Source organism: Lactuca saligna, chromosome 5 (assembly GCF_052625555.1).
Source record: "Lactuca saligna cultivar CGN05327 chromosome 5, ASM5262555v1, whole genome shotgun sequence".
In the NCBI taxonomy this organism is placed as follows: Eukaryota; Viridiplantae; Streptophyta; class Magnoliopsida; order Asterales; family Asteraceae; genus Lactuca; species Lactuca saligna.
In genome coordinates this window covers 2391088-2416313 of record NC_136421.1, presented here as the reverse complement: position 1 = coordinate 2416313, position 25226 = coordinate 2391088, and the positions used below count along the sequence as shown (strand labels likewise).

At 41.0% G+C, this 25226-nt stretch overlaps 1 protein-coding gene across 2 annotated transcripts; it reads right to left on the bottom strand.

Moving 5' to 3' along the window:
• Positions 1-1662: 1662 nt before the first annotated feature.
• On the bottom strand, positions 1663-5346 carry LOC145047345 (cellulose synthase-like protein E1). Of its 2 annotated transcripts, XM_078995600.1 has the most exons (8): positions 5006-5345; positions 4211-4532; positions 3963-4103; positions 3720-3839; positions 3444-3656; positions 3080-3310; positions 2539-2886; positions 1663-2280 (listed from the first exon to the last, which is right to left on the bottom strand). In XM_078995600.1, exons 1-8 carry the CDS (start codon positions 5266-5268, stop codon positions 1735-1737), a joined length of 2184 nt encoding a protein of 727 aa, XP_078851726.1. In that variant the 5' UTR covers positions 5269-5345; the 3' UTR covers positions 1663-1734. The 2 variants fall into 2 exon arrangements, with proteins under 2 accessions (XP_078851726.1, XP_078851727.1); XM_078995601.1 differs by lacking the exon at positions 3444-3656 and having other exon boundaries at positions 5006-5346.
• Positions 5347-25226: the final 19880 nt, after the last annotated feature.

Genomic DNA, 25226 nt, shown 5'->3' with positions numbered 1-25226 from the left:
TGAGAATACCAAGACATCAACAACTACAAAAGACCTAGCAAACATCTATTTATACAACCTTGGGCTGGCCTTGGGTTTACGGCCGTAAACAGCTTACGGCCGTAAACTCCTTACAGTGATCGTAAACTCCAAACAACTTACTATAAGCTATCAAATGACCAAAATAACCTACTACATAGAAAGCCTAGACCAAACCACTAATTAGACATTTCAATATCTGGAACATATATTACCAAAGGGACCCTAAGGATCCATAAAGTTGCCAACTTTATGGAACCTAACCATTAAACTCTCACGATCATGGAGAAAAGGGACAAGAAACCTCGATCAAGGAGCACTAAACATAAAGCTTGGAACTTGAGGACCTACAAAAGTCCAAAATGTGAGCAAGAATGAGGAGAGGAGATTAGCTTGCTAGATCTATGCACCAAGTGCTTCTTTTTCTTCTTTAAAGCACCAATAACACTCAAATGACAAAATGGAGGCTAGGGTTTATGTTGAGGGTGAAAGGGAGGTGATGAAGGTTAAGGGTGTGCAAACCCTAGCCCTTACTTCCCTTACATAGGGGCAAAAACCCCAAAATTAAGGTTTTTGCATGTAGGGGTTGTCACGTCGTGACATCTAATGAGATGCGTGTTTTCATCGGGCACCACCACATGTGACACACTCATGCTCACATCATGGCCAAAAGTACATCCTTTAAGACATAGGTTGACAAACTCAAAAGTGATGCTTACCTTAAACTTGGTGTTACAGAATGAGAGAGGAAAGGTATTTCGGGTTGACTAGAGATGGTGATTAAGTTTGTTACTTTCTTTCATGTTTTATTTCTTGCATTTGTGCTTAATCAAGTACTATGTATTCTACAATTCTATTTTTATTTCCTGTCACATGGTAATCAAAATCAACTATGTTTCCTGTTATATTGGTAATCAGTTATGTTTACTGTCTTTGTATTAATTGAGCATGTATTATGGAAAAGCAAGTATGTTTACTGGTTTTTGGGTTAATCTAGTATGTTTATTGGTTTTGGCTCAATCAATTGGGTACACCGTACCGGACCACAAGGTACACTATACCGGATCGTACTCGTCCTTACCGAAATGAGCCTACTCCCCTCCGTACCCCCGATACACTCAATTTAGCGAACCTCATACTCATTTCTCATTCCCTTACCGAAGCATACCATGTTTTAGGTAACTGTAGATTGATTATCAATGGATGGAAGTCTTTTTTTCAATAGAAAATCGATTATAAAGTTGAGGAACGGAGATGGGATTTAGTCTGACGTGAGCCGAGGTGCGATTTATGAATGAAAATGTAAATATGTTGATTGTATACATGGAGTTAAGGTGTGGTTGATTATATTTTGAACTTCAAATTGATGACTGATGATTTATTAATGAAAAAATCATTTTCGAAGTTTGGAAAACGAGAATGAGAAGACTCCTCGAGTCCATGGTAGTCGATTCTCGCTTTGGCGGTTTGTCCTTTGGGCTTTTGATTTACTATTAAATAAAAACATTTGGAGAATTAAGGACTACAATTCTAATATTCATAAGCAGTTTAAATCTTTGTCCGTTTCGTTTACCCGCTATGCATATGTAAAACTTTTATTATATTTCAACTTAAACCATAGGAAAAATATTAGAAGCCAATCAATAATAAAAAAATGTATTAGTTCAACACAAAAATACATACATTAATATATGAAATCTCATCATATCGAGATTACTACAGAACAACAAAAATGGTACAAAAGAACAAAGCAAGGAAAATCGATTTAACAGTGACATCACTAGGAATCTTTCCTTTATCTCTCCGAACAAAAAGTCCCAAGTACAACGGTACATTAAGTAGCACCAATACAAAACAAAGTACAATATGAATTGCCATGGTCTCGTAGTACGCTTCCCGGGTTCTCGTGTCCATTAACATTGATTTTATAGCAAACCCGAGAAAACATATCATATTGATTATCGACTGTGTAGCCACCGCTATTGACAACGGTGATGACACTCCAAACTCTATCATCTCTTTCTCGTATCTCTCATGAACATCGGTATCTATTACCTTTGAACTGATTACGAATGATAAATCGGAGCCCAAGATGGTGTCGAGTAACGCAAAGAGGTAGGAGCTTGTTCGCTTGTATAGCCAAATTCTCCGGTCATTCCACCACCCTCTTGTGGTGCCACCACAGCGAAGAAACTCAAGGTAGTTATATGCGGTGATGGAGATTATGATGTATGCGTATGGGAGAAACCATATACTTGATACCTGATCAATATCACCAAAATTGTATGATTTGTAGCACAATATGTCCGGAGAATAACCTAAACAAATTTACTTTTTCTTTTAAATTATTTATTGCTCTTTTTTTATAGTTTAAATATAGTTCAATACAAATTGACTTTTGTAACTATCGTATTTAAAACAGGATAATCGCAAAAATGAATTAGTTGTGATAGCAGTCATTGGAGCTAAATCTATAGGATATTTATGGTCGGCATAACTGCTAAGTGGCCACATACATACCTGAGGGAAAAGTTGAACATCGTTTAGGAGACAAAGGGATGGGACGATAGAGTAATAGATGGTTGGCAAGGAGGAAGTGGCCCATAAACAATACATCATATACCCCATTAGTAGACCAGGGTGCACCCTTCCGATCCCATACCAAGCCGGGCTATACTTTGAGATCAAAATCATTAAATCGCCCTCCGACCACCGTTTATGCTGCACCAGGGTCTGGTCGAGAGTGGTTGCTGCAACACCTAGAAACGCGTTTCTTTTTGGATTGTGGAACACCGATTTCCATCCTCGACAGTGGATCGATAGCCCCGTTATCACATCTTCAACCGGACAACCGTATTTCAACCCAATCTACAACATAAATTATTTAACATAATTTTGGATTCTCACGATAATAACGAATATATATATATATATATATATATATATATATATATATATATATATATATATATATATATATATATATATATATATATATATATATATATATATATATATATATATATATGGACTTTCTGAAAAGAAACATGTAAAGTAAAACCTCTTTGCCCCATTCGGTATCGCTTTCGAAGGTGCAGCTCGCAAGAATCTGTATATTTTCGGTCTCTCTCTGATTGCAATGGGTATCCTTCTCTGATTTCCAATCAGTTAATTTACTTCCTTGATCACTACTATTACAGAAGCTTTTTCCTGACAGAATGTCTCTCCGGTGAAAGCAGCCGGTTCCGACATATAAAGGCCCATCAATGCCATCCAAACCATGGAAATCGACCTTCATTAACCAACAAATTAAAAGTTAAAACCCATTAATTAGTTAATCTCACATCATATATATTATATACGTACATACACTCTAAATCATTAATTCAAATACATCGTTAATGCATGTTACATCTTAATTTCACCTCACGAAGTACTCTAAGAGAACCACCATAGACTTCGTTCTTTGTAATATTTTCGAAACACTGCGGGTACTGCACGAAAGCGATCTCGTGGCCTTTTTCTTCGTCCAAGAAGAAACAAAGTGCATCTTTGATGGTATCACTGCTATTCGAGTACATATCGCAATCCACATTCAGTATTATGGGCCCATTGCTTATCATGGACGACACCCTAATCTGCATTTTTTTTAATCATGGACCCACGTACAAAATGAAAAACGGAAGCAGATATATACTTACCAGTGCATTCATGGCTCCAGCCTTGAAGTTATGGAAATGGTCTGGTCTCTTTTCTCTAGCCATATATACTAGTTTTGGAAGGCTATGCCCCTCTGTATCTTCATCGTGATCAAGTAAGATCTGGATACACGTATAAAACTAGATTTAATTAATGGGATGGGGCTATTCGAATTGAAAACGAAGTAGGCTAGGTCGAACGAATGAGAGTGAATTAGCAGCTAGCTAGCGTTTAATTATAATTACTTGGACGATGGCAGCGTGATCCCGTGGAGATGTAAACGAATCCCATTCCAGAAATCCTTGGTGTTCTAGGCGTAGTTTTTTGGGAACTCTTCCAATGTTTGTCACCTTTTCAATACGATTCTTCAGGTCTTCAAATAATCTCTGCTCTCGAAAGAAAACATTTTCATTTTGAAAGACGTAAGAAACAATGCATATATATTGTATTCCCATATCCACATATCATCTTCTAAGAAAGAAAAAAATACTACCTGAATGACAATGAAATCCTGCCGGTGTTTTGTATGATCCCGTGGAGATGCTGCTGATTTGAAATAGGCGGCCGGGGAGAGTGGCTCGACCTTGTAATTTCGGCAGTAGGGCAGCCAGTGCTTGGAGAAGATGGCAGCCTGAGTGAGAGCATAGAACGTAAGTTCGGAGCCACCGTCGTCCGAGAGGTAGACGGAGAGCTTCTCCGGCGGGTAGTCATAAGCCATCACCGACAAAACAGTGCTGACCACCATCATTGGTGGCTCGATTACCGGGTCAGCTGTGCAAACGAATAAGTCCACCCGCGGCAACTCGTTTCCGAACCTGTTCTCAGTATTCACATAATTAACCCTTCAAAAACTCATAATCATATATACTTCCCTTGCCGGACTGAAAAATCCATGAATTGGGTCGAAATTTACAAAAAATACAATCTAAAAACTCTTTACTACACAAATTAAAAGAGGCCATCGCCATTGACTTTCAAACTTATTAGATTATGTATTAGAAATTTGGATATGACGGGTAGGAGACAAAACCGGTGGATTGTTTAATAATAATAATAATAATAATAATAATAATAGTAATTTTTTTTCATAACAATTAGTATCAAAAATATACTTTCAATCATTTTTCAAGGAGTCTATTGATTCAACATTTTGATCAGCTAGAATAATAAAATATTAGAGAAAAAATACATCATTGCTAAACAGCCAAATGATTGATTTTCCACAAGAAATATGAATTTAAAATTTTGAACCAGCAACAACGTTGTAAAAGAAAAATAAAAAGTTGACCTTTGGGTGAGCCTCTGTTTGAAGGTCCGACGGTGGGTCGGATTCCATCGGACCGACTGAGTCAACATCCAATACAGACCGAACCATAGCTCAGCTGCAAAACTTCCGATCCAAAACCACCTCCCGGAAGCCGACGCCACTAACGTTGCTCTGTAAACCCATATCCATACAACGCTCACCAACACCGTCGCTGCAAACACCCTGTATATCTTCCTCCCTTTTCCTCTCTCCGTCTCAAATAATCGACCATTTCCAACATTCATTTTTTTCTTTTCTGTGTAGATCTACAAATGGTTCTCTAAATAATATATTCATGTCATCGTGTCTGTATGTGTAGATTTATTAATGTGAGAAAAATTAAGAGGAGTGAGTCAGGTAGAAAGTTTGACTACGGCAACCGCAAGTGGTATTTGTTGACAAACAGCACGTAGGCTTAATCTGCAAACGCATGCAAAAGCCAAAACTACTCGAGCATGATACCAACTTAGTTATATGGTTACAAATTATTTGGTATAAATATTTCTTTGTATTTATTTAATATCAACTAATCAAATTATGTAAGTTATGTATTATTAGAAATTTGAAAGTTCAACAGAGTTTATTAGAAATTTCAAACGTTAAGGAGTTTCAAAATATGTTGTAACTAAATTTCTCTTTTATAATAAAGATAGATCAATGTTTTCGTGTTGCGTAAAAATAGCTATATATTTGAAGTTTTTACAAATATATGTTTTTTAATATAAAAATAACTTTGTTGTTAAATTTTATATAATAATCTCTATACTAAATTGATATAATATTGTAACACCCAGGATCCAAAAGACCAAGAAAGAAAAGGAAAACCTCAAGACATGAAGGCAACTCGTCGAGTCTAGGGGATGACTCGATGAGTAGGAGCGGATTTTGAGTCGCGGGTAAAGTAACATACTCGACGAGTTGGAGGACCAACTCAGCGAGTTGGTCTGGGTTTGGGAAACCCTAACTCCGGGTCTTGATGCCCTATTTAAACATCTTATTCTCCTCCCATCAGCCTCATTCCTAGCCTCCAGATCCCAAACCCTAATCCATAAAACCCTAGCGCTTTCATTGAGTGTGTGAGCCATTATTGAGTGAGTTGTGTCTTCTTGAGGCCTAGACGAAGAAGAATGAGCTTGAAGGTTCAAATAGGAGGTTATAGATCCAAGGATTTCGTTCCATTCTCATCACTTTCTGGTAATCAAGCTTCTAACTTGCCTTGTAGTTTCTTAGATCTCATTGTGGTCACTTTTATGCGGTTTTTGGTCCACGGAGCTTGATTTATGGGTTATGGATGTCCTAAGTTGATTATACTTTCAGATATGAAGTCTTTGAAGGTTGGGAAGACATAAAGGTGCAAACTTTATGCCATTGAAGTCTCATGCAAATCCTAGGGATGATGTTATGGCCTTTTAAGCCCCAAAGGGCCATGCATGGAAGTAAATTTTGAAACTTTACGTGTTTGCTGGGTGTCTAGTGCCTAGAGCTTGGTTCTCCTGCCTTGGGTTGGAGTAATAAGGATTTTGGACAAGGACTATGTCTTAAGGACCTAGGGTTTGAGCTAAACCCATTAAGAAGGACTATTAGTAGGTAAAGTTGGAAACTTTACCCTTATGAGGTCATTTGCAGCATGAAGACGCAGTTTAAGGGTTTAGATCTGAAGTGTAGGGGCTTAATCTGTTAAGATGGCCCAATCAGACTAAGGAACTCGGCGAGTCCAGGGAGGGACTTGAAGAGTTGAAGTGAGTTATCCCGATTTTATTAGTGGTAGAACTCGGCGAGTCAGAGGAATGACTCGACGAGTTGATTTGATAAATCGCGACCATGAGTAGCCAGCGAACTCAACGAGTCAGGGATCACGATTTCAAGATTTTGAGTTTTGGAACTCGACGAGTTAATGGAGCAACTCGGTGAGTTGAGTCAACTCGGAGCGTTGACTTTGACTGTTGACTTTGACTTTGACCAAGGTTGACCTAGTTGGACTTTGAGGACATATTAGGGCTAAGTGTCATCTTGTTACTGATAGCTCGGGGAGCCGAAGGAGCAGCAGTTCGGGTAATTGCCAACTAGAAGCAAGAAGTTTATTCGCGGGATTCTGCAGTCAACTTGTGAGGTGAGTTTTCTCCAGTAGGAAAGGGTCGAAGGAACAAATGTCAGCCCATTTATGTATGTTAGTATATATCGGATTTAAATCCAATGTCGGGGTTAGCCCGATGTAGTGTATATGTTATGTGTTTCGGGCTTCGGTTCAATGTCGGGACAAGCCCGATGTAGATTGCATGTTCCGGACTTCGCTCCGGTGTCGGGGCAAGCCCAAGGAAGGTCTAAGCTTTTCGGACTTCAGTCCGATGCCGGGCGGGGCCCGAGGAAGGAATGCATGTTTATTTATACTTGTTGTCTTCGTGATACTTGTATGTGCCTGGTAGGGAGGTAAGTGTGGGAAGGGGCCCGTATCTCATCACTAGTTGAGTATGGACGGGGTTTCATATCTCATTAGTAGCAGAGTAGGAGCGAGGCCAAAGAGACTAGCAGTAATAGCATTGTGTTTGATTGTTATGTACTAGCATGATTATGATTATATCTTTGTATGTGTATAGCGGGCAGGACCTAGAGACGGACGGGGCCTAGTAGAAACATATATGTATACAGAGCGGGGCTCGATGTCAGGCGGGGCCTAATGCCAGATAGGTCTGATGTCGGGCGGGGCCCGATGTAACAGGCTAGGCCCAGTGTTTGCAGTATGTGATTATGTGTATGGTATGTGGTAGTTTGGGGAGACTCACTAAGCTTCGTTCTTATATTTTTCAGTTTTGGTTTCAGGTACTTCCGGTAGCGGAAAGAAGAGCTTTGGATGATTGCATTGCACACACCAAGATGTTTTAGACTGGAATGTTTATACTCTGATATATTTTGACAGATGTTATGATATTTTTAGATACATGACTTATGGTTTTTATATGATGTTTGGATTACTACGGATTTATTTATGATTTAAAACGAAATTTTTGGATCGTATTTTTGGGATGTTAAAAGTTGGTATCAGAGCCTTGGTTTGAGGGATTCGGTACACTTTTGGGTGTGTCTGAAATCAAACTAAGGAATTTTTATAGAAATTTTCAAAAGAAAAACCATTTTTATAAAAGGATCTTTGAGAAAAGAAAAGAATTCTAGAAAAAGCAAAAAGAAAAGGATTTTTAAAAAAGAGAAAAAGGTGTGGTGCATGCAATCAGTCGAGCTCAAGTAAGTACTCCTAAATTACCCATGCAAGTTTATGTTATGATATGTTTATGAGAACTGCATGCTAGATTAGGGCTAAGGATCTAGGAAGGATGCCTTATGTGTTTGCTATATGTGTATTAGCTTTATAAACTGCATGCTAGTACAGATTAGTCAGTATGTGTCACACCCCAAAACTGAAATGGTGGAAATGTTCTGGTGTGGAGGACGTCATGTACAGTATCACAACACAGAATAATAGTAAACAAGCAACAACGTCATCCATTGCATTAATAATATAACTTAATACAAGTGTGTTATGTATAGTTTATATGACACCAAAAATGTAAATCAAAATATAAGATGAGTCTTGAATGCACTCCATCTTCTCAAAAGCTGGCATCAGTACCTGTCTACTGATGACCTGAGAATACAAATTATTTTGAAAGAGTTTATCAGCTTTAAAGCTGGTGAGTTCATAAGCATTTTAGTGTCATTCTTTGAATCAAAATGTTTGTAATAGTGTTTGAAGTATGAGTTTGTAAATGTAGAAAAAGTATGTGAATGTTTGTAAATGTTTGTAACTCCTAGAAAATCCTATATTTTCTACTAAAAGTAGCCTTCTACCAAGGCCCGACTGTTTTGTATGTTTGTTTCTTGTAAAAGTGTGTAATTTTCTGTAACATTCTAAATTTCGAGTCCAAAAATTTCTTTAAAAATAACAATACTAATTCAAAGCGTTAAGTCATTCCAACATACAAAAAGGGTTTATATGAAAAATCATAGTTTCATTTCCAAAATACTTGTTTAATTATCAGAGTAAACATCCCAGGCTAACTTTTCATGGTGTGTGCACTGCAACCCTCCCAAGCTATTCTTCTGAAAACTGAATACCTGAAACCAAAACTGAAAACCGTACGCACGAAGCTTAGTGAATCCCCCAACATATCTCATATCATACATATATACTAATCCAAACATGCCATACATAATACTGAGCACATAACCACATATTGGGCTCCCACCCGCTACATTGGGCCTCACCTGCTATCGGACCCCGTTTGCCACCAGGCCCCGCCTGGCTTCAAGCCCCGCTCGACGTACAAATCTATTTTCCTTAGGCCCTACCTGTCTCCGGGCCCCGCCCGCTAACATATATTGGCATACAATCATATCACAACACCTAACTAACATACTCTACTAGATTACTGTACTAAGGCCTCGCCTATCTTGGGCCTCGCCCCTGTCCTGCTATTGTTGAATCATGGAACCCCGTCCATGCTCCTACTGACAGTGAGATACGGGCCCAGCCGACACTCACTCTTTTCCTTACTTGGGCCTCACACTTTCTCTACTGCTAATGAGGTATGGAACACCAGCCACACTCTGCCATTGGTGAGATACGGGAACTCGCCCATACTCACCTCCCTATCAGGCACATACATGTATCACACAGACAACAAGTATAACTATCACACAAACCATTCCTTGGGCACCCGCCCGCTAACATTGGAACTTAGTCCCAAATGTCATACTAACATACTGTGCCTAGGGCTAACCCCCCGGGTCTTCCTAGTCATAACTACATGGTTCGGCATTGTGACCGTAGACCCATTCACACAAGGGGAAACTCATAACTACATCGAATTGTGGCATGTTTAAGATAACATGCTTCACTAACACACCAAGGGCTAATACTTCACGGGTTTTTGGACCAAGACAAGCCTAGATCTAAAGTAGCAACCTCAGATCTGGACTTCTAACTCGAAATGGCTCCTTAACATGCCAAAATGGCCCCAAAACTTCATCCAAGAAAAGATCTAGAAGCAAAAAGGCAAAGTGACAAATTGTTACCTTCAAACTGATGCTCACAACCAAAGAGTTGAATCCTCCAGCTCCTTAGTGGTCAAATCCTCCAAATCTTCCTCTTGCAAAAGCCCCAAGCTCACTTTCCTCCTCCTCTTACTCAAGTTAGGGTTTGGAATTGCTTAAAGAAGCTTATGTTCGACAGGGGGGCTGAGGAGAGGACATAAGTTCCTTTAAATAGGGTGCAAACCCTAAGATTAGGGCTTTCCTCGTCCAGAATAGACTCGTCGAGGCAGTCACTTATTCTATAACCCGGATCCCGCTTTGACTCGTCGAGTTCTTCCTTGGACTCGACGAGTTGACTCCTTGACTTGGAGCGTTGCCTTTCATTTCTTGGTCTTTCTGATTCTGGGTGTTACAACTCTCCCCCACTTAAACTAGACTTCATCCTCGAAGTCCGCTACAACCATATGTCCTGCAATCCGCTAGCATCACCCTAGCTTGATGAATATAACTTCGGCCGACCACTTCCATGGACCTTCCGCCCGGTTACCCAGAATAAAACTAGTCCTTGTAGCTATCAATCCTCAAGTGCGCTCTAATCCCACCAATCCTGAGCACACAACTCACTCAACTAACAATCCGTCCAGTACTCCTCGAGTACTTATGCTGAAATCCTAGGGGTTCACCCCCTCCTGTTTCCTTGCACGCTTTCTGGCCTTCCCAAGGTAGAATTCTACCACGAACTACCTCCTCTACCACTATGAAAGACATATCCTTCATGGTATCCATCACTCCATCCACTCCCACTGTTGGTCACTACTATTGATACCAACCAAACACTTTAGGCTACAATAACCTAGCGTTGCCCAGCCCAACGTATGGATCAGATAATCCTTCGAGTAAAAGATTCATCCCTATAACGGTTAGACTCCAATGAGAGCTGCACAACAGGGTCAAACCCTTCCCTATGAGATTATCCAACCCTACTGCAAGAGGCGTAGCACTCCTCGGTCAACTAGTTGTCCCGCACCATACCTCTCTATCGTCACTTCCCTGCCTTAAGGTCCTTTTGTTTCTCATTCGCCTTCCGAATGGACCGAGACCACCCTGGTCCCTCTATAGATTCTGTCGATAACTGGGTTACCGAATACTCACTGGTCACTACAACTAGCACAATCTCTTGGTCGCTCCCAGTGACTTCTGAAGAAACTTCGGCTATATAAACTGCTCTATCTATCCCGCCACTTTGGGGCTACAAGTCTTGGGATCCTCAATCCCCTATCTTGACCCTAAGTTCCCTACCAGGTCCTACCTGTGCTGCTATAATCTCACGGGCCTTGCCCACGGGTCTCACCCAAACCATACTACTGAGCAATCTTGCTCCCAGGTCTCACCTATAATGTTGCTAACATACGGGCCTCGCCCACAGGTCTCACCTAACTGTATACTCGAGTGGCCTCTCATAACAACGACTATGCAGGTCAACTCCATACTAAACCTCAACGACTTAGCCTTTCCTTATCCCCATCGCTGACTAGGAGATACGGGTCTCCGCCCACACTCCTCGAACTAAACTGCTAAAGAACGTTACAGTTTACCCACAGTCTTACGACACTTTCCTCACGACTTGCTACTGGGGGAATGTTGCGGCTACTCCACAGTCTTATATCCCACCTAAACTCACACCTGGCGAAGGCTCTACGACCTAGTTTTCCCGAACCAGTCACCCGCTAGACATGAATACACAAACTCAAGGTTGGAAAGTTTCTCCAACTCCAACTAACCTGATCCTCCATCCCAACAGCCACTTGAGCTGCTTTCTTCCTTATTAAGACTGCGAAACGACCCCAGTCTTGTACTTACTTCTATCCTTGGCCATACGGATGGCTCTCCCCCACTTCGACTTGACTAGCTTCTCACAACTCACAGCTCAGAATAATTTCCAATTCTTCTTACCATCCCCTGGTCACTTCGCTGAAAACCCGACTTACCACAACTGGGGATCTAACCAATCCATTTCCAATCGACACCTTCCCGAACTAGCGAGGCACTACCAAGCCCCTCACAGGCATGCTACAGATAATGCATCCTAAGTAACCCACTCTAAAGGAGACGACCTCCAACTATCATTCTAACATCCAAGGTCTGCAGATGGAAAATAAATAAATCACCAGTAGGCCACAAAATTCTGAAGTATCATATCAATACCGATGCAGAGCCATAACAATAAGACCATATCATAAGTTGATAGAGAAATGAAAGAAGATATGTACCTGATACATCGGGTTGCTCACACCTCATCTGAAACCAACTGATACCCCCTGCTCCTCGCCGCAGACGTCTCTGCCCGGCCCTGTCGGCCGTCGGTGATCCTCATGGTTGCAGGGGCAGGTGCCATCACCTGTCCTACTGAATGCAAACTCGAAAGTTGGACCTTCTTGTGGACCTTCTGACTGCAATGGAAACATAACAGGTCTGACCCCTAGGTGGTGGTAGCAGTACAATCTCTGCTGAAATGACCAATTTGGCCGCACTTGAAGCAACCAGAATCACCATTGCTGCCAATCCTAAACGCACCCTCGTGCGTCCTTCCGCACTTGCCACAACGGCCCCGATCCTGAGGACCTCTTGATCTGGAGTCTGATGTCTTGGGCCTCTTGCCCGATCCCATAGATACCTGAACCTCCTTCGTATTCCTCTTCCCGAGGTGTTCCAGATCGATCTCCCATTCCCTGGCCCGAGAAATCATATCCTCCAGTGTCTTGTAGTTGGACTGACTTACAAACTCTTTGATGTCATCTCTCAGCATATCGTGATATCGAGCCTTCTTAATCTCCTCATCCGTGACATACTGCGGAACAAGAAGAGCCCTCTCCCTGAACTTGGCGGTGATCTCCGCCAACATCTCGGACGTCTGCTGTAGATCCTGGAACTCCCGGGCTAACTATTGCACCTCAATAATCGGTGTAAACTCGGCCTTGAACCTGAACAAGAAATCTCTCCATGTCATCGCGTCGAACCGGTATCATCCCAGATAGCATGACCAACCTCCTCCCACCAATCCCGTGTCCTGTCCTTCAGAAGACAGGAGGTGAGTCGAACCTTGTCCCCCTCAGGACACCAGCTAGAATGAAAAGCGTTGGTGACATCAGCCAACCATCTGTCACTAGCAATGCGGTCCCTATCCCCATGGTAATCTGGAGCTCCACAAGCCCTGAACTCCCGGAAAGTCAAAGTACGTGCTCCCAACATAGCCATCAGCTCTGTGCGAAAGGCTCCAAGCCTCTCATCCAAAATCTCTAGGATGCCCTCCTTGACCGTGCCAAAGATCACAGGAGTCTGGTCAAGAATTCCGCATGTAATCTCAGCTGATACAAACTCTCTCATCTGCTCCTCGAGCTGCTCGATTCCTGAACCCGAGCCTAACCCCTCTCTAACACCTGATCCATCCACTGGTCCATCTTGCGATGTCACCATACTGAAAACATGTCATAACTACCATCAAAATACATATCATAGCTGAAGGACCTCACACGCACTGCAAGTTCCCTAGTTTTGTCTCGGTCCCTCTTGAATCGAGTACGGATCCTCTGCTTTCTATAGTACGGGCCCATACTACCTTCCACATCTATCCGTACTTTCCTCAAGAGTGTCCTCGACTCCACCAAGTCCCTTGCACGACTACCACTGCTTCCATCACTAAACTCATCCTAGGCCTATCCTAAGGAAACCTCCGACCCAACCATCCCTCGGCTACTGAAGGTTTCCTTGTAATGCCAATCAGCCATTACCTGAATACCATCACATGTGATGAGGCTCAAATAATCCTTCAAGTAAAGGACTCGTCGCTACGACGGTTAGACTCAAATGAGAGTTGTGCAGTAGAGTCAAATCTAGAACTCTGAGATTATTCAACCCTGATCACATGTGACTTAACGTATTCATCTAATAGCCAACTCCCATCACTCAGAATCCATGAAGCACAAAGCAAGCAGCATTCAGACCAAGGGAAATCTAACCATAACATAATTAAGCAGTTCTGTCAAAATACAAGAATCTATACTAGCATGCAATATACGCACACATAATCAGGCATAACCTAAACAGGCTATCCTACCACTGTCTAACCAACGCTAACATATAGCTCAATAAGCGCATATAACAGGAAAATAAGGCATCCTCCTAGATCCTTAGCCCTAAATCTAGCATGTTGATCACATAATCATATCATAACATAAACTTGTATGGGTAATTAGGGAGAACTTACTTGAGCTCGGCTGATTGCATGCACCACACCCTTTTCTCTTTTCAAAGTTCCTTTTGCTTTTTCTAAAACCGTTTTCTTTCCTCAATATCCTTTTATAAATATGGTTTTTCTTTTGAAAAAATTTTATACCACTTCCTCAGTTTTAGTTCGGACACACCTGAGAGTGTGCCCAAATCCCTCAAACCAAGGCTCTGATACCAACTTATAACATCCTAAATTTCGAGTCCAACAAATTCTTTAAAAAAAACAATACTAATTCAAAGCGTTAAGTCAACATACAAAAAGGGTTTATATGACAAATCATAGTTTCATTTCCAAAACACTTGTTTAATTATCAAAGTAAACATCCCAGGCTAACTTGTCATGGTGTGTGCACTACAACCCTCCCGAGCTCCTCTTCTGAAAACTGAATACCTGAAACCAAAACTGAAAACCGTAAGCCTAAAGCTTAGTGAGTACCCCAACCTACCGCATACCATACATATCTACTGATCCAAACATGCCATACATAATACTGAGCACATAACCACATATTGGGATCTCGCCCGCTATCTGGCCCCGTCCGCCACCAGGCCCCACCAGGCATATAATCATATCACAACACATAACAAAATACTCTACTGGATTACTATACTAAGGCCTCGCCCCTGTCCTGCTACTGTTGAATCATGGAACCCCATCCACGCTCCTACTGATAGTGAGATACGGGCCCAGCCCACACTCACTGTTTTCCTTACTTGGGCTCGCCCCTACTCTACTGCTAATGAGGTATGGAACATCGTCCACACTCTACCATTGGTGAGATACGGGACCTCGCCCATACTCACCTCCCTACCAGGCACATACATGTATCACACAGACAACAAGTATAACTATCACACAACCCATTCCTTGGGTACCCGCTCGCTAACATTCGACCTTAGTCCTGAATGTCATACTAGCATACTGTGCCTAGGGCTAACCCCTGGGTCTTCCTACTCCTAACTATATGGGATGGCATTGTGGCCATAGACACATTCACACAAGGGGAAACTCACATGCACTGCTGAACTTTATTAATAACACTTTGGCTGTTGTCTGACAACTCTCCAAACTGCTGCTCCACTAGTTCCCCGAGCTTCCAATATCAATATAACACTTAGATCCAAATGAACTCTAGAAGTCAAATTAAGTCAACTCTGGCCAAAGTCAAAGTCCTGGTCAAAGTCAACCTTCCAATTGACTCGACTTGTCAATTCAACGCATAGGCTCACCGAGTTCTATAATCTCTGAGTCCCATCCTGTCCAACTCACTGAGTAACCACTCAACTCGCTTATCCACGTCTTAACCAGAAAAGGTTGAGGTTCTACGACCAGACTCACCGAGTCCAAGAATAGACTCGTCGAGTCCAAGGCAATCTTCAAGAGACTCGCTGATTTGTTCTTCCAACTCGACAAGTTCCTACCCATCTTCATACAACTCACCGAGTCCACCCATGTGACTCGCTGAGTCGCTTCAGTTCTAAATCCATATAGTGGCTTTTCGAGCCATACAGGGGTTCCAAACTGTAGATCTACTCTTCTAAGGCCCACCCTTCACGTGAAGTTGCAAACTTTACGTGAAACCAAGGAGTTATAGGCTTAAAACACTCTAGGGCTATAGTTTAAGACAAACATGCTTCACCAACACACCAAGGGCTAATACTTTACAGGTTTTTGGACCAAGACAAGCCTACATCTGAAGTAGCAACCTCAGATCTGGACTTCTAACTTGAAATGGCTCCTTAACATGCCAAAATGGCCCAAAACATCATCCAAGAAAAGATCTGGAAGCAACAAAGGCAAAGTGACAGATTGTTACCTTCAAACTGATGCTCACAACCAAAGAGTTGAATCCTCCAGCTCCTTAGTGGTCAAATCCTCCAAATCTTCCTCTTGAAAAAGCCCCAAACTCACTTTCCTCCTCCTCTTACTCAAGTTAGGGTTCGAAATTGCTTAAAGAAGCTTCTGGCCGACAAGGGGGCTGAGGAGAGGACATAAGGTCCTTTAAATAGGGTGCAAACCCTAAGATTAGGGCTTTTCTCGTCCATACCAAACTCACCGATTCCACTCGCCGAGTCGGTCACTTATTCTATAACCCGGATCCCGCTCCGACTCGTCGAGTTCTTCCCTGGACTCGACGAGTTGACTCCTTGAATTGGAGCTTTTCCTTTCATTTCTTGGTCTTTCAAATTCTGGGTGTTACATTTTCCCAAGTGTAACTATCATTTAACAAAATATAGTTTATACATTATCGTTTATGTGAAATGATCACAAAGTGAATGCAAAAAGGGAAAATAATATAGTACTGTTGTGTTGTATTATAGTAACTACTAATGTACTAGCTACCTTAAACTGGAGTTTTATCAAGGTATAATGTGATTTGATTGTATCATACTATCGACTATAAACACGACGATGAAAGACATCGGAAGTAATGACATTTGGCACCCGAAGACCTGCAGGTCCTACTGTAGCTAGCAGCAAGGTGTAGGATAGTCAATCCAGTATAAATCTATACACAAATTCACGCTCTCTCTCTAGGAGATTCTGGATACAAATTGAGCCATGGCAGTGATGACATGCCCCAAAACAGTGGTTCACATTTATGTTATAGTATAATTGTATATGTATAGTATATACTAGATGTATTGTATGTTCTCTCTGTCTAGTATTTAGTATATGTAATGTTTCTAATAATAGTAAGTTCTCTTATTTTCTCATCATAGAATAGCTGTATAGTCTCTCATAATAGTAAGTATTGACTCATGAATGAACTGGCTCTTTTTATGCTTCATTGAACTAGAAGTAATGAGTAGTATATCCCTAAAGTATACATATTATAGTTTACTAGCAGAGTTGTTTGTAAGACTGAATGTATTGAAATGAGATAAAAGCCTTTATATCTCTACATATATACATTATGTATAACTAAGGATTCAACGATACTCAGACAAACACCAGAGTACTCTAAGTCTACAACCAAACAAGGAACATGAATTAAAGTGAGTTGTCAGTCCTAATCCCTTTAATCCTTACTTATATAACTATATATGTATTAGACATGGTTTTAATAATATATAAGTTTGAAAGCTGTAATAGAATAGGTTTGATACATAAAAGTGAGTTTAGTAAAGATTTTAACATGTAAAAGAGTTTGATAAGCAGTTTGAAGAAGTTTGTGTGATAAAACAGTTAAAAGCATAGTAAATCCATATGTCTGATAATTATTAATCACATGTGGTTAATATAATAACTATAATGTTTCAAATTGTATTCCCCCCCCCCCCCATTAAAGCATTTAAAATCATTTAAAAGGTTGATTAAGGGGTATGAAGTCGCCCTTAGTGAGTAACCCGGATGAAAGATCAATACAAGATTGTTAGGTGTCAATTGGAGACTTAAGCACAACCGAATCCTATTTACCACATAATGACATATATATATATATATATATATATATATATATATATATATATACACACACACAATTAGTGCTTATAAAAACTAATCATTGAATTTTAATTGTCTTAGGAACTAGTAAGCACTTATATTGAAGTGTTACAACCATATATGATTGCAAATAAGGGGTATATGTCCTTACAAGGGAGTGTATGGTCAAAATACACACTATTTGTGTGTGTGCGGCCAGAGTGTGCGGCCGCACATTCCCCATGAAGTGTGCCAAAACGTAGTTTAAGTCCTTAGAACTCATCAAGGAAGGTTTAGTTCTTCATGCTCTAGCCTTTTATGGAGTTCATTGCCATTTTAGGACCTAAAAAGGGTGTGTATGGTTGCACATGGTGTGTGCAACCGTACACACCTAAAGATCATGAGAAATGGTGTTTTTCATGCATATCTTCAAGTTTTCTTGGCATAAAACAAGTTATGATAAGTGTATACACGTTATAGAGGATTGAAAGGGTGATTATGGTCCCAAAACTAATGTGTGTTCTTGACTAAAATGGATGTGTCCAGGGATCAAAGTAGAGGGGAATGCTAGTTTAGGTCATGTATTAACTAATCAAAAGGAAGAATTACTTATTTTTATGAAGATCAAGATGAAGATTTGGATGGTACTTGAGAGAGAAAATGTAACGCCCCGATTCTTAAGTATTGTTTAAATAAGGTTTATTGGGTTAAGCTCTACTAGACGAGTTGGTTGACCTACTCGTGGAGTAGTAGTGGGCGGGATCGCGTGTTAAGTGACCTACTCGACGAGTCCATATTGGGACTCGGCGAGTAAGAGCTGGCAGATGAAACCCTAAATTTCAGGGTTTGTACCTCTATTTAAAGGAGCCTTAGCCTCCTTTGGCCTCTTTTCAGGCTTTGAGAGCCCCTTAAAACCCTAATACGTGTGTGTGTGTGTGCCCATTGTGTGTTTGAAGCTTGAAAAGAGGATCTTTAGAGGGAGAAGGCTTGGAGGAGAAGGAGATTGGAGCAAGTAGAGTGTGGGAATCAACTCTTATCTCAATTATCATCGTTTGGAGGTAACCACATCGCCTTTTCCTTGTGAATCTCTTCTATTGGTTGAGTTTTAGGGTTTTTGATGAGATAATAAGTTGGAAAGATGAGCTATGGGTTAGATCTGAGGTTGTAACTTCATATCTGGACCCTCCTTGGATTGTAGAAGCATAAAGTTTCAGTTTTGGTCATGATTAAGGTCCCTCTTGAGCATGAAGTTCCATTAAGAACTTAAAATAGGCATTTAGAGCCTTTATAGCCATGCATGCACGTAAAGTTTGCAACTTTACGTGATAAGCATGCCCTATAAGCTTGGATCTATGAGTTGGAGCCGTTGCAAGGCTCAAATCAAGTCTGTATGGAAAAAGGAGTGAATGGACTCAACGAGTAGCAATGTTGACTCGGCGAGTCACATGAAGATGGTCGTGAACTCGACGAGTTCGATGAACCACTCGGCAACTCCGATGAAGATTACCATAAGACTCGACAAGTTGAAGAACAACTCGGCGAGTCGGATGAATTTTCCCTAGATTATGTATATATGTGTATCCATCGAGTTGCAAGGAAGGAACCCGGTGGGTGGCCTTAAAGTTTGAACGAGAATCGAAGGAACTCGACGAGGCACCCCGATGACTCGGCGAGTTGGATTGTACTTCGAGGAACTCGGCGAGTAGCCGAGGGTACTCGGCGATTTGGGGTCAACATGGACTATTGACCTTGACTGAGGGCTTTGACTTTGATCAGGGGTTGACTAGTGGGTTATGGAGTACCTTATAAGGTTAGGGACTTACGAGTATATTGTACTATGATAATAGGTGGTGGAGCCGGTATCAAGTGATCCGTGAGTTGGAGTTTACCTTCCGAGTCGACATCTACGAGGTGAGTTATCCTCACTATATCGATGGTGTCTATGGCACTAAGGCCGACCCTTTTAGTTGTCATTGTTATGGTAGGCTATATGTGGTTACAATCCATTAGATTGGAATCAAGGTAGATAGTATGCTATGCTCTTATGATCCGTAGGGATTGGTATGTTAGTGACCTGCTACATCGGTGCTCTAGTCATGAGAGAATTCTATGATTTATGATCAGTGAGATAGATATGTTTGATGTTTGTATATGCCAGTAAATGATAGTTATGCGCACATGATTATTTGCTTGTGGGTTGGGTTGAGGCGGACCTGCTTTGTGCTGAAGGCCAACATACTCTATGAGCGGTCAGGGGAGACTTTAGGCCCACGTGGCGGACCAGTCATGCCGAAGGCTCGAGATAGATCCAGATAGATTATAGGCCCTGTAGGGCGGTCCAGTCAGGCCGAAGGCCCAGTATGCATGTTGACTGATTGATTATTACTGATATGGTATTGTGTCACACCCCAAAACCAAGAATGGCGGAATACGTTCTGGGGTGGAGGACGTCATGTACAGTATCATAACAATGCATAATAGTAAAGGCAAGCAACAACATCCATTGCATTAGTGTAATATTTGTAATACAAGCATGTTCTATACAATTTGATAGACACCAAAAGTATAATCAAAATAAAAGATGAGACTTGAGAATACAAGTTATTTTGAAAATGAGTATCAGCATAAAGTTGGTGAGTTCATAAGTATTTAGTGTCATTGCTTGTATAAAAGTGTTTAAGACCAAGTAATACAATAATTGTTATCAAGTTTTGAAAATAGTGTGAACCCTAGAAAATCCTATGTTTTCCAGCAAAGGTAGTCTTTTGCCAAGACTCGGTTATTTGTACGTTTGATTCTTTGAAAATGTAAAAGTGTTCTCAGTGAAATTATCAGTGTGAAAATATAGTTTTAAATTTTATTCATATAAAGAAATTGAGAAAATAGAGATTTACCCCAGCAGTGTCACTGTCGGCTAAATGTAGTAGAGATACAAACTCCAGATAGTACTAAATGTATATACACCTCGGGAGGTCTGTTTTACCTTTAATAGTTAATGTATAAATTAAGGGTTGAATGTGAACTTATATGTAACCATATAGAATGATAGTAGTGTAACAGTTGACCCTCCAGGTCACATGTAGTGTAGTGATGTTTTGTCATCCCTGGGCCTAGTCGGCTCGAAATGTAGCTAGCAGTCAGGATGTAGGAATGTCCGTCATGTAGTGTAGTGTTAGCTCTCCCTCCAGGAGGATCTGGTTACACGACGATCTCATAGCGAAGTGTCATATCGAGAAGTAGTGCATCACATTCTATTTTAGTATATCTCTCGTATAGTATATAGTATTCTCTTCATGTAGTATATAGTGTTCTCTTTGTTTAGTTTATAGTGTTCTCTTCTTATAGTGTATAGTGTTCTCTTCTTATATTGTATAGTACGTATAGACTCGTAACTGTACTGACCATAGTGAGCATCATAGTAGCAATAGTAGTGAGTGTAAACCTTTAACTATACCTATTATAGTTAAATAGAGATGTTAGTTGAATGACTTTGATACACAAAGGTGTTGAAATGAAGCGAAGACTTTTATATCCAACACAAATATATATGATATATAACTAAGAATTCAACGACAGTCGGACAGATAACAGAATACCCTAAGTCCACAATCAAACAACAATAGGATATAAGGTGAGTTATCAGTTCTAAGTCCTCCGATCCTTACTTATATAAATATATTGGTGTAGATATGATTTGAAAACAAAAACAGTTTTGAAAGTATTGGAAAATAGTTTTTGAAACAATTAAACATGAAAATAAGTTAGTTAAACGTTTAACACAACTATAACTTGTTTGGTTCAACTTGTATCCCCCCCCCCCCCCCCCAATAAAGTGTATAAAAATATTTAAAAGGTTGATTAAGGGGTATGAACTCACCTGTAGTGAGTGATGCGACGGTAGGATCAGTTTAGGAGGTTGAGTGTCAATTGTGGACTTGAGCACAAACGGATCCTATTAACCATATAATGACATATATATATATATATATATATATATATATGTGTGTGTGTGTGTGCGTGTGTGTGTGTAATTAGTGCTTGGAATAGTTATTTATTGCATTGGGACTGCTTTAGGGACTAGTAAACACTTATTATGAAGTGTTGCAATCATATAAGATTGTACATGAGTGGTATACGACTACACAAGGGAGTGTATGGCCATAAAGTGGGTATGTACGACCGTACACTCCTAATTTGTGCCCAAAACATCGATTTTTGAGGTGTTCTTAAGTCTTATGAGTAAATGAAGGCCAAACTCTTCACTTTGGAGAGTTTTTAAGGTGTGTGCGGCCACCATATGAAGGTGTGCGGCTACAATCCTTCAAAGGATGAAGAACACTAAGAACACTATGAGTTTTAAGCTTAGATTCAGATGTTTTACCTATAACAAGCTGATTGATGGGGTGATTTACGTTCTTGAGGCCCTTAGAGTGTTCTTTGAACGAGATTTTTAGAGAGAGAAAGTAGAGAGAGAAGTAAAGTGCAGTCAAAGAAAGAAAGAATGAAGGAAGGGGGTCCTCCCCTATATATAGAGGTGAGTGTGTGGCTGGAAATGGGTGTGCGGCCGCACACACCTGTGTGTGGCCGTACACTCAAGTGTGTGGCCGCACACTCCATGTTTTGGAGTGCTTGGACCGATTTTGCTTGATATGCATTGTGTTATCCTGTTTCTAGGTTCCTACCACATTTGCATTGCGTTTAGAACGCTCCAATCGACCCCAAACAGTGTTGAAATCTAACAAATGAGTCTAACTTGGATTCAATTGGTCTCTTGTACAAGAAAGAAATTTCGGGTTGTCACATATTGTCGGTGTGGTATTGGTATTTTCAGCGTAGCTCATTAAGCCCTCGGGCTTACAGTTTTCAGTTTATTGTTTTCAGGTACTTCAGGAGATCATGGCAAGGCGAAGGCATGACCGTACCGCTCCTCATCCTTATGTTATGATTTTGGGACATTCTGATGGATATTGATTTGAAACATTTTTGTAAACAACATTGTTTGATTTTGTTTATGATTGAAAAAGTTTAAATTTGGCATCAAATTTATGGATGTTACAGAAACGTGTTCCAGCTTTGAAGGAGTGGAAAAAGTGTTCAAAAATGACTAAGGGTCATATATATAGTTGGGGGTGTGTGGTCGGAACGGGTGTGCGGCCACACACACTTGTGTGTACACTCAAGTGTGCGGCCGCACACTCCATGTGTTGGAGTGTTTGGCCCGAGTTGCTTGATATGCATCATGTTATCCCATTTCGAGGATCCTACCTTGATTGTACTAGGTTTAGAACACTCAAATAGACCCTAAACAGTTCTAAAATATAGCAAAATGAGTCTAACTTTGATTGAATTGATCTATTGTACAAGATAGAAATTTCAGGTTGTCACAGTATGATGGCCTGATTATTATATGCTTGATTATGTTACTCAATGATCGAATCTAGTGGGATTACGATAGTCTCATCGGATAGCCACTTTTTCAAGTTCGAAACATGAAAGGTAGGATGTATATTGATGAGCTCGCGAGGTAGATTGAGTTTGTAAGCTACGGGGCTGATTCTAGCTAGAATCTCGAAAGTCCCTATGTATCTTGGATTTAGGTTTCCATGCTTTCCAAAGCGTATCAAGCCCTTCCAAGGTGAGACTTTCAAAGGACTCGGTCTCCCACCTGGAACTCCAAGGGTTTTCTTCGTTTGTCTGTGTAGCTTTTCTGTCGGTCTCTAGCGACTTTCAATCGTTCACGAATCTGAACAATCTTCTATGTCGTTTCTCGAATGATCTCCGGACCCGTGAGAGTGCTTTCAGGAGCTCATCCTCTAGCTAATTAAGTGTCACCCACTTTAGCCCAGCACAGAGGGGACATGCACTTTCGGCCGTAGAGGGCTTCAATTGGAGCAGCCTTGATGCTCGTGGGATAACTGTTGTTGTAGGAAAATTCTACAAGGGGTAAGTGGGTATTCCATACCTTACCAAAGTCAATCACACAGGCTCGTAGCATATCTTCCAAGGTTTGGACAGTTCTCTCACTTTGTCCGTTGGTTTGCGGATGGTAGGCTATACTTATGTCCAGCCTCGTTCCCAAGGAGTTTTGCAGCGACTGCCAAAATCTCGAAGTGAATATGATATCCCTATCGGAGATAATAGATATGGGAATACCATGAAGTCATACGATCTTCCTAATATATGTTCTTGTGAGCTTCTCCATCTTATCTGTTTCTTTGATGGGCAGGAAGTTTGCGGAATTGGTCAATCTATCGACGATGACCCATATGGTGTCATGCCCACCCGTTGTCTTGGGTATCTTGGTTATGAAATCCGTAGTGATCCGCTCCCACTTCCATCCAGGTATCTCCGGTTGTTGTAGTAGACCTGATGGTTTCTAGTATTCGACCTTGACCTTGTTGCAAGTAAGGCATTTACTCACGAAGGTAGTGATCTCTGCTTTCATGTTAGGCCACGAGTATAACTTTTCAAGGTCCATATACATCTTATCTGAACCTGGGTGAACTAAGTATCGATTGTTGTGGGCTTCCTTCATGACCAAGTCTCTAAAGCCAGCGTGTCGCAGCGTCCAGATTCGATCCATGAGAATAAGGCTCCGTCACCCTTGACTTCCAAGTTCTTATCCATTCCTCGTATGGATTCTCCCACCACAATTTCAGGTTTCAAGGCTTTGAGCTGAGCCTCCTTAATCTGTGCAGATAGATGCGAATGGATAGTCATTGTTAATGACTTGACTCGTCGACCAGAATATTAATTTCGACTTATGGTGCCTGCTACTACATTGGTTTTACCCAGATGATAATAAATTTCGCATTCTTAGTCATTGAGAAGCTCGAACCACCGTCGTTGCCTCATATTGAGCTCCTTCTGGTTGAATATGTGTTGCAGGCTTTTGTGGTCGGTGTATATCGTGCTCTTCGTATCGTACATGTAGTGTCTCCATATCTTTAGGGCGAACACAACCGCTCCTAGTTCGAGGTCGTGTGTGGTGTAGTTGACCTCAAGTGTCTTTAGCTGCCTTAAGGCGTATGCGATGACCTTACCTCATGGCATCAGAACACAACCGAGCCCTTGATTTGATGCATCGCAGTATACTACGAAATCTTCTATCCTTTCGGGGACGGATAGTATCGGTGCAGTGCATAAGGCTCGTTTCAGGGTTTGGAATGCCTTCTCTTGTTTCTCTCCCCAATCGAAGGCCACACCTTTCTGAGTCAATGTTGTAAGGGGTTTCGCGATTCGAGAGAAGTTCTGTATGAATCTGCGGTAGTAGCTAGCGAGACCTAGAAATTGGCGAATTTATGTAGGTGTCTTTGGTGATGACCAGTTCTCGATAGCTTTAATCTTGGATGGGTCCACGTGGATTCCTTCTTCGCTAACAACGTGTCCTATGAACTCGACCCTTCGGATCCAAAATTCGCACTTAGAGAACTTTGCGTATAGTTTCTCCGATCGTAGGGTTTC